Consider the following 10,763-nt stretch of genomic DNA (forward strand, 5'->3'; position numbering starts at 1 on the left):
TTTTGTGTTGAATGTGTTTTATAATATATCTTATACCAATGACAAAAATAATTAACTTTTCTGCAAAATTCACCAACTACACAATTCTTGTTAGTGTAAAATACTTAAGTAGCATTTCAAAAGAGCAGAAGAAATCTTATGTTTTTTGAACAATAACCATTTTTGTTGCTAATCTGTTGCTAAGAGATGAGTGTGTTTACTGGTAACCAAGTGCCACAAAGTAAAATTCAGACTTTTACTTTTGCGAAATGTACCAACGGTAAATGTTACAGCGGCTTGATCCAATTGATAATAACTGCGGCAACACTTGAAAACTGATTTTCTCAGCTTCGCATTCAGTGTTGACTCTGCTTGAGAAATTTATCACTTAAAATAAACTGAGGTTTACAAAACATAATATAAAGCATCAGTCTGTTGTCTATACCTGTGTCTCCTTGTTGGGGATTTGTGCGTGATCAGAAGGCAGAGTAAATCTCATACAGATTGCCAGTCCATGACAGGGGAATATGTTATAGAATGAAGTTTACCTTAGGATGGAAACAAATTTCACATGGGAATTCAGAGCTCTGTGAAAGGAATGTATGGTTTATGGAGTTAGCTTACAAAATAGTTTCTAACAATCTAATTGTCCTTTGCATTTTATTCACTGCACAGTACAAAATTCAAAGGAACTTTAAAACTGTAGTTGTAGCATGCATTTATACTCTGAATGTCAGCCTTGTCATTGGAAAATCATTTGGACTGCTAAAGTTACTGCCCTTAATTATCACACCCAAATTAGACAGTAAAGGCAGAAGTAAATAGACAAGAGTCTTAGAGATTGAAAGGAAAGGCATTTTTCTACCCTCATAACAATATAAACCATGACATCACATTTCACTAATTTTCTAACATTCTGAACTCCTGCGCAGTCAGGCGAACTGAAAATGAATTTTAATCCTCAGCGCGCGAAAATATTTTCACATCCACAATACTTCCTGGGCCTGAACGTGACATTGTTTTTTTTTTTCCTTCTCAGTTTTACTTTACATTTACAAGAATTTCTGTTATCTGCTCCACTACTTCCAGCTGTTTTAGACCACATTGTGGCTTGCAGCATAATCTCATTTGTGTGATTTCCTCTTTCTATTTCCTCCTCATTGCTCTTGCCTAAGAATTCTTTGTTATTTTCACCACCGACGAACTTACTTCCACCTTGCCCATGCCACAGCAGTGACGCTCAGCATGACAGACCACAGCGGCGTGTCGTAAACTCTGCGCTGCAGGGTGTTTTTGTTCAACAGACAGAACTCAAAACAAAGAGTAAAAAATGTGTTAGCAGAAACAAAAGCTACAACGGGAACAGCAAATAAATGGGCCCTGTTAAAAAACTGAACAAAAATCAGCAAATAAAAAAAAAAAAAAGAAAACTGTTTTTAAAGATTTTTGTTTATTTCTTTCTTTTCACTTTCTTTTTTAAATACATTTTGACAACGGCAAAGACATTTTTTTTCTTTTTTTTTTTACAAGATATTTAACACTGATAAAAGGTACAAAAAAACAAAAAGAGCGACCACATTGTTTACTGTTCTGACTTTACAGTACTAAAAACAACAGCAGAGTTGCTTTTTTTTATTTTATTTTTATTTAAGAACAAGAACTGAAACAGTGCAATCAAACGTTAATGAGGTAAGGCTGATGCTGTGGATAAACTAACCCCTTTAAATACTAAACTTTTCCGGATGTGTGAATTGGCTGAAAAAATATGACTTTTATTTTAATGTATAATAAAGTAGAACTTTGTGGGGGAACACAAAGACAGGATGAAAATAACGCAGTTTCACATTTACACGATACAGATTCAAGTGGCCTTGGTCTTAGCAGCTGTGGATAATTGTTGCATTTCTAGTGGTTTTGTTTGACTCATAATACCTCCCTGATTTTCTCTCTTCTAGTTTGAAAGATACTCTAACATGTTCAATTGTCCTCCTCAAAGCTTGTGAGGATAAACCGAACTCATGGCAGGTAGCGGGTATCCGACTTGTGGACTTAGCAGAGGAATGGCGTAAGGGTACGGGTAAACGGCCGGACCGATGAGAGCCGAGTGACTCGGACCGACTGGCATAGAGTGGTACATTAGCTGGGAGGGAGGGAGTCTCATTCTGTGGGGAAGGAGCGCCGGGTATAATGGCTGATGGTGCCGGGAGTCTCTCGCCGATTTGTCGTAACTGGACAGGACGCACGACGCCGGCAGGGCAGTGGCGGACTGAGACAATCCCTGCTGACTGGGAGGAACTTTCTGCTGCACCGTCCTTGACCTGTCCCTCTTCTCTGTCGGGTAAGACCACGGGGTCACGCCGCCCAGCTTCTTGGTGAAAGGCAGAGAGTTGTCCGTCTGGAGCAGCCTGCTGTGGAGAAGTTTGTAACCTGGCCGAATGGGAGAAGGCCGCAGCAGCTGCACGGATTTGGGAGTGACTTTGGTGAAGCTGGAGGTAGAATGCGAGAAGGAAGGCGGTGAGTGGAAAGGGTTTGCGAAATATTTGCCGTGAACTTTGTGGTAAGGGTTCCAGGCTGAGTCTTTTCTTTGGCTTTTTACAGAGTCAGTAGTCAGCGTTTGGGAGCTGACGAGAGGCGCGTCTTTCTTCTGTGCCGACGTGTTTGTAGCCGGCTGATCGCAGCTCACGGGTTTGTTGTCCTCTTGCACTTTGGCTGCGATCGAACAGTTCTCGGCCGACGTTGAGCTGGGTCTGGGTTTGTCCCCACTGCCTGCTGGAGATTCTTCTGAGGAAACGGAAAGGGGGGAAGGACTGCGCGAAGAGGAGGAGGATAAGGGCAATGGAGAGCCTTCAGAGGAATTGCAGTTTCTGCTGGAAGAAGCCCTGGCTGGAGACTGGGAGCAGTGGATGACTGAAGGCCTCTCCTTGTCCTCTCTCTGGGAGCTCAGCGGCACACTGAGGCTGGCCTGAGCCATTCGCTTCTTCTTCTCCAGAGGAGAGATGACCTCTCCAGTAACAGAGGGAAGATGAGGAATCCAGTTGTTGGGAGCCTGCAGGACGTGGCCGTTTACAGGGGGGCAGAAATCTCCAGCGGTTCTGCTCGGTTGAGGTCGCTCCGGGTGGCGTCTGTCAGAGCTGGGAGGCCAGAGGGCGAAATGAGGACTCATCATTGATTCACTTTGGCAGACCACATCTTGGCTTCTTTGGGGTAACTTCAAAATAAGACAGGGAACATTTTGTTACTCACATGTTGATATGAACTTTTTTTATTTTTAGATTTTAAACAACACCGTCTGCTCTTTACCTCGGAATCCATTTCTCTCTCAGAATGACTCCTCTTCCTCTTTCCGTCAATCTTGTTCACTTTGCCCTCCTGATTCCTCTTGTATGGCTTCCGCGGTTTGCTTGGAGGTAGAGGTTTGTCGTCCTCCCCTTTTATGTGCCTCTCAAACGGCAGCACCAACCTGTCGTACGGACATTGGATGTCAGGTTTACAAATGTCTTTTTTTTTTCTTAATTCATTGACCACCTACATGAATCCTCCTCACCTCTCATAGTGTCTCCGAGTGCAGGTAGCAGCGCTGGTGCTACCTGGGCTTCCTCCAAGCTCGTCGTAGACTTTCTTCCAAAGGCGTCCAGTTGTCACCTGTTGATCAGCACAACGAGGAAGATGAAGTCTTTGATCAGAAACATTGTGAGTTTTTATTAACATAAACACGTTCTTAATTTATGCATGTGGTCTCAAAAACCTAACAGTTAGTGATGCTAGCTCTATTGTATGGGCTTTTAAAGCATCATTTTGCTAGGCGGTAGGAGGCGGTGCACCGTAGCTCATATTCCCGTCTGAAACACTTACTGGGAGCAGTACAGCTAAAGGTTCTGATCAGCTTAATAAAAAGTAAGGCAGCATATGAAAATAATGATAATGATAACGTTAATCTCAAGTGCAGAAATATACGCCACTCTACTTTTATATTGGACAATAACTCTTTTCTTAAACTCTATACATAAACCTGTTCTGTACAACCCTCTTCTGTTATTTTCTGTGTTATAATAATTTCAAATAAAGAAGTACCTTTTTATGAAGAGAGCTGTTTTAAGATGGCAGAAATTTACTTTCATCTCAATTACTCTTGGAACGGCTTTAAGCTTCAGTTTGCTGGGACAAACTAATCTGGATTTATGTCCATGAATACTCCAGGGGAGTTATACAGTCCAGGTAAGGTGATAACTGCTTGCTAACTCTTTTATCGGAATCCTGAAACATCGTGTAAAGATATGCATTCATTTAGAGCAAATAATAGCCTGGCCATCAAATTGAGGCTTGCGATAATTTCCAACTGTACCGGCATTTTGTAATGTAGTAATTCAATCATGCATCCTGTGTTTGGGCGTTTTGGTATACGCGCTTGCTTTCAGAGCTATTTTAAAAACGTCTCACAGGAAGGTGGTGGCTGGCCATTCTTCAAAAGCCACGTCAGTTGGCTCACTTTCCTGAAAGAACACTTTTATTTTTTCAGATTGAGCAAATGTGAGTGGCCTCCTGTTGTTGTGTTTACACCCCTGGAGCAAAGGGTCGGTGGTCAACTTTAGCCCAGTTTGGTTCCACGTACATGCGAGTTTCACTCTCGGTACTCACCCGAATGCGGCGACACCAAAAAGAACATAATATTCTGAGAGCATAGACAGATATGTTGTCCCACCTCCCCTCCCCCCATTGTGGTTCCATTGTGACCATGTTTCAGCATCATAGCATGACCAATTAGGTGTTTTCCAACGCAAACCAGTGAACACGGAGCCACTACAAAACAAATAAGCAACATATTACTCACTGATTCATATCCCCCGAGTTTCTCAACAGCTTTGTAGATCATCCAGAGATCAACTAGAAATAAAAAAAAATTAAAAAATGCATCAGAACCAACATATTTTAATGCAAACTTTGTGTGAATAATGAATCTTGATAATTAAGATCTACTCACTCTGTTTAAAGCCAAGATGGGGAATCCTTTCTATGGGTGTGCCCTTTTCTTTCATAAAACAGTGCAAACTTGCTACAAATGCTTTCTCCTCCATTGGCACCTTACTGGGCCCCGTTTCTTCCTCGCATTCAGTCGTAGAGTCGTGAATTTCGATAATGCAGGGAGAAGCCTGATGGGGGAGGGACAACAAAAATCATAAGTTCAGTTCATAGAGCGTGGCACCGAAGACTGAGCTGTGCATTGTGTAGGACCTCAATTTACAGTTGAATGCATCATATTATAGATGAGAAAGAGTAGTCATCTCAAAACACACAAATGTTGAAATGAAACATCAAAATCAGAGAGTAGGGTTTTACCGCTACTTTCAATAGATAACCGCTACACATCCTGTCTGGAGAGAAAGCTGCAGACTTGTGGGGTTTTTGGTCTAGAGTTGTCAGTCAACGGTAACACGGATGGCACTTTGAAAAACAAGCTGTTGCCAAAAGACTATAAGTGGTGGAAAAATAAACTTTACTTCTGGTAGGGCAGATGTTAAACAAAGACTGAATGAGGTTTTGTCACATCAATCACATTTGGGATGGTTGTTGTGTCTAGTTATGGTTTCTTTCTTATACAGAAAACTAGTTGGGGTATTGGTAAGACAACTAACTGTAAGCCACCAAACATTTTTTTTCTTAAAATATACAACTCACAAACACAAAATTTTAAATATATATGCCTTCATGCTATTGATTACCTATAGAAACAAGATTTTATTAGTTTAAAAATTTGAGGACTTTTAAGAAGCTCATTGCTCTGCAGCCTTTTTTCTGAAAGTTAAATTTTTTTTATAAATACAAAAAAAATCATACTCTTTGTGTTTCTTAGCATGATAAAGATATTAGACCATGATATAGAAGATCAAAACACATCTTTTTTTTTTTTTTTTTTTTTTTTTTAAAAATTCCAACCACGTATGACTAACATTTGGCTTACGTGTCTGATCACATACATACACGCCATTCCTGCTGTCAGAGAAGCGCCAGGGCGAGCAGCCGCTGACATGAAAGAATAATTAGAGCAAACTCGATTGCAAAAAATTCCAACGGACTCTCTAAATTCTGCTCCTGCGTACGGTAAAGTCATCTTGATTGGTTTGGCTCTTCTCCTTTTGAGGTTCAGTTTCTTGTCAGCAACCACCAAACCACCCACTCTTGAGCGACATCTCCACACAGCCTTGCATGTTTTTCTCTGTAAGCCTCTTTAAAACGAAGATGCATGATTTGCCTCATCGGTGACGTTTTGAAAAACAATCACTTTTTTAAATTAGATATGGGAGAGTATCTAACGAAGAACATCACTAAGCGAAAGACGATTAAAAAGCTGTTGCACTACGGGCGGAACCACTTAATAATCAGTTTGTATTTGATGTTTTTGGGGGTTTTCTTGGTTACCCCCAAAAAAAAAAAAAAAAAAAAAAAACCCAGCAGTATCATTTCAGTTTACAATAAAAATATGTAACATGATCTAATTGCTTTGCATTAAACAATAATTTAAAAGAAGAAAAACAGCAACTGTTTCTACTGCTGGAAAAATAACATCCTACAGTGGTCTGCTGCATCAGGACCAGATGTGTGCTGTGAGATCGCATCAAGTCTTTTTCCACATCTCCAAATGGACAGTTGGATGAGATTAAGCTTTCCTATTGTAGGCTACATGCGATATTTTAGTAACGGTTGTGGGGGAAATCGTCGTAACATTTGGCGGACATGCTGCAGGACGCGCCGACGGTCCGAAAACCGTGACAGCTTTGAAATGGCTGGTCGAATGACGTGTGCTTCAGCGTTAAGAGCTCAGGAAGGCAGCGTGTCGTCCTACAACACTGAAACTCGAGGCAAATGTGCAGCAGGAAGACTGAGGTTTTTTTGGTTTCATGCCATCACCGTCTGCCTTTTTCTCAACCTAGGATATTTCTAAAAGGAAGAATTTGTGGTGGATTGCAAGTCTGGGAAATAATGTTTGTTTTCTTCCGGTCAGCTCGGGGCCAGGGAGGCGCTACAGTACTCCAGTTCTAGTGTCCTGCAACTCTTGAGATGTCTTTTCTTCAACACACCCGACTCAAACAATCAGCAGGTCTCTGGAGAGTTATTATTATTATTATTATTTTGCAATTTTGAAATTAGAACCACATACCAGAATCCCCAGCTACAAATAAACCCGCTGAGATATTTTCACCATCTTCTCACACTCAGCGCACAAAACAGGTTACACCTCTGCCTGCCTCACATCCACAAAAATACTGTCACTTGAAGTGAAATCAAAGGATTTGAAAAATTCACGCTTCATATTCAAATGTAAACTCTCACATCGCCGCTTCCCCGATCAAATTTCACCAGATTGGATCGTCAATATTTTACTTTGACTCATCAGGCCCAGAAGCTGCTATTTCTGCGGCGCTCATTGTACAACAAAACAGCGAGAGGCGGTTTCATATTGAATCAAGTTCCTCTATGTGGTTCCTGGTTCCGAGAAGCAAACCTCTAGAGTGAGTAATAGTGAAGGTGCAGAGCTCTAACTAAGACAGTCCCGACTGAGTCACAGCGCAGCGGCCGACGTCGGTGTTCCCAGCTAAACGGGGAGCAGCTCTGACTTTTCCACTGTTGTTGTGAAAACGTTCGCGATCATAAAACAAAACAAAAAAAAAGGAGACTTTACAAACCACCTTAGGGTTTAGCTAAAGCTTTCAGGACACTGAATCGAGAGTTTAAAAAAAAAAAAAACAAGAAAAGAGGATACTTTTTTTCCGGCACAAACAAAAAAAAAATCTGATTAGAAACCTGCGTGAAATTCACCTACACTCACAAAGGGGCCTGCTTTACTTTCAACCATTGTTTTCTCGATCTGATTCACAAAAGTTTCGGGTTTATGCATCGACGGTTGCCTACAGGAAATGTCTGTGCTAGGAGCCACATACTGTAGCCCCCCCCCCTTTTTTTTTTTTTCTTCTTCTTCTTCTTCTTTTCTTCTCGCAGCTCTCGGTCCACACCGCTGAGAAAGAATATCATTGTGAAACGCTCGTTTGATTTTTCACTGATCAAATTTTTTGGAAAAGTGTGTGGGTGATGATGTCAGTGAGTTGTGTTTGCGATTCTCACGATGACTGTGATCGGCGCTCAGGATCGATGCTATCTGGAGGGCAGAAGTCACCGCAGAAACCGCCGGGCTTTCAACTCGACTTGGCCTTGGAAATTTGATGAGCTAATTTATGCTTCTCATATTGTACCTCTCACTTCAGTTACCAGAACAGCGGCGTTGAGTTTCTTTATGCGCAATAAAATATTGCAAGTGTGTGTGTTTTTTTTCTCTCTCTCTCTCCCTCCCTCTCTCTCTCTTTCTCCTTCTCTTTCTGCCTCTCTCCCTCGCTTTCTTTTTTGTTGATTCTTCTTAGAATACAAAGCAGAAGCATGTTCCTTGTACTCATTTCACAATCAGTCAAAAAAAAAAACATGAAACAACTGTACACCCACACACACCCACACACACACAATCAGTCCATCAAACGGCTACTTAAATCGAGCAAAAAGGGGAAATGAAAACACAACAGATAACACATTCTGAGCAGTCATGTCTGTAGTGACAAATTAACTGTAACTGCAGGAAACTGTCCAGAGGACCAACTGACAGGGGCTTTTTAAAAATTTTTTTTACATTTTATTTCTGGTACCTGTTTCGCTCTCGCCTTGTCTTCATCGCTCCCAGCTGTTTGTTGTGATGCCTCGCTCTGGTCCTCTTCAGCTACACCGCACACACACACACACACAAACACAAAGGAAGGAGAAGTCACCTAACTGTGAATCTGAATTCAAAGAAGCGAGCACTTCTTCATTTCGAGAAGGCTTCTAATTAAGAAAAGATTCGAAATCAACGTGTGTGCGCGTCAATGGTCAGGTGACTGATCGACATACACACACACACAGATACACAAGAAGTAATCTGTAGAGCATATTGTTGACAGAGTGTGATATAAAACCACAGGTTGCAAAACCACTTCCTGCTCAAGAACACCACCGGTTCAATGCTGCACTGTATGGTATTGTAACTAAGAACGACAGCAATCTGGAAATGGAGAAATCCAAAAATACATTATAATGTTTGGTCATTATCTTAATTATCTTCTGTATTTTGGTCACAAGAGAAGAGACGTGAACAATGCGGTAAGCTATCTGTGATATACAACTGTTTTATTGTCCTATAAAGTTAGACCCTTGTCTTTTGAGAATGAACTCGCTCCCATCGGAAGAATCCAGCGTCGCTAACGTTTTAGGGGAAACTGAAACACAAACTCTTAAAGAGGAGAAATCAACAGCCTGGGAGCGAGACGCAGTTCTGAGAAAGAGATGCCACTCTTCACCAGCCAGCACCTCGACACCCTGTGAGCCCTCCACCCACAGTGATATCAGTTTTTTTTTTCTTCTTCAAGACAAAACCAATATGCTTCTCTTTTCAGATCACTTGTTTCCTGTGCTTGTGGCTTAAACCTTTAATTCTGCTTTCAGTAGCCTCTTACTTCTCCATTTTAGGTGATGAAGAAATATTCTTAATACAACATTTCACAACTCGCCGAATTACATGATCAACTTCAAGCCTGACTTTTTACTGGACCGTTTGAATCATTGTAATCAGACTAACTTTAACATTTTATATTCAAATTAAAATACATGGGGAATTTTTTTTTTTTTTGTAAAATCAACATTATAGAAAATGAGTGAAGTGTGAAAGTATAAAACCAGCTCTATGTATGTATTTTTACATATATATATATATATATATATATATATATATATATATATATATATATATATATATATATATATATATTGTTCAGTTTGCATACATATATATACACACACATATATAGATATATAAATACACACAATACTTGTACCATTTAGCAAATTTACCATGACACGCTACTGAACTACTCTACCTCCGTCTAACATTTCAAATTATTTACACATATAAGTGACGTGTGTGCTGTAAAGTAAATAGTGATCAAGTCACCACTCACCCATTTCCAGCAGCCGTCCTCAACTCTGTGACTCGCTGTGTTTTGTGACAGTAATTCATGCGACAGCCTCTTCAACTTCACACCACCAAATAGGAAGATGTCTCTGCGGGACAGTTTCATTGGTTGACTGATGATGCCATGACAGCGAATGAGGCTGGGAAACCGAGTTTTTTTCTTTTTTCTTTTTTTTTTTTCATGCCAAGTCTCACAGTATTAGTTCTCACCATGCGTGTCATCGTCTGATATTCAGATTGACAAAAAAAAAAAAAAGCTGCTGTGTTACATTACTAAACAACAGATTAGTGTCAGATTTGAACTATTAATGGAAGAACAGCAATTGTGTCTTTTCAGCTTTTAAGGGATGTCAAACTATTCATTTGTGTCTTTGGGTTGATCATGACATGCACATTTATTGTACACTGCTACAGTTTTAACAAATGTAAACAAATAATTTAGAAGACTTCTTTGACAAAGACTGATTTTCACATCAAAAAAAGAACAGAAGTTTGCAAACCTGTAATAAAAAGGCAAACAACCGCACGGTTATATTGAAACCGATTCTTCTCAATTGGAGCAAAACCAGACCTATTATTATAAGCACACACAACCCTGACTCAAATTCAGCAAAATTGTCTGAATTTGAGGAAGTGAAAGCAGCACTCAACCGATGTCCAAATAAAGGTCTGCAGACTTCTGAATGTCGGTGTCACATTTCCTGGATATCTATTAAAACAAATATCGATTTCTACATTTATT

At 40.3% G+C, this 10,763-nt stretch overlaps 1 protein-coding gene across 1 annotated transcript; it reads right to left on the reverse strand.

The window, feature by feature from the left end:
• Positions 1-1,496: 1,496 nt before the first annotated feature.
• Positions 1,497-10,361, reverse strand: arid5a (AT-rich interactive domain 5A). Its single transcript, XM_015057645.1, has 7 exons — positions 10,008-10,361; positions 8,664-8,734; positions 4,958-5,126; positions 4,808-4,860; positions 3,524-3,621; positions 3,280-3,439; positions 1,497-3,187 (listed from the first exon to the last, which is right to left on the reverse strand). Exons 1-7 carry the CDS (start codon positions 10,009-10,011, stop codon positions 1,970-1,972), a joined length of 1,773 nt encoding a protein of 590 aa, XP_014913131.1. The 5' UTR covers positions 10,012-10,361; the 3' UTR covers positions 1,497-1,969.
• Positions 10,362-10,763: the final 402 nt, after the last annotated feature.

This window comes from Poecilia latipinna, unplaced genomic scaffold (genome assembly GCF_001443285.1).
Source record: "Poecilia latipinna isolate Pla-1442-1.1 unplaced genomic scaffold, P_latipinna-1.0 Scaffold1477, whole genome shotgun sequence".
NCBI classification, from domain to species: Eukaryota; Metazoa; Chordata; class Actinopteri; order Cyprinodontiformes; family Poeciliidae; genus Poecilia; species Poecilia latipinna.

Bases quoted from the DNA above. Each gene is read 5' to 3' on its own strand.
- arid5a (XM_015057645.1), bottom strand. The intron at 5,127-8,663 runs GTACCAGAAATA...CTCCCCCATCAG, and splicing joins ACAAGGCGAGAGCGAAACAG to GCTTCTCCCTGCATTATCGA. The intron at 3,188-3,279 runs GTAAAGAGCAGA...CTTATTTTGAAG, and splicing joins AGAGAGAAATGGATTCCGAG to TTACCCCAAAGAAGCCAAGA.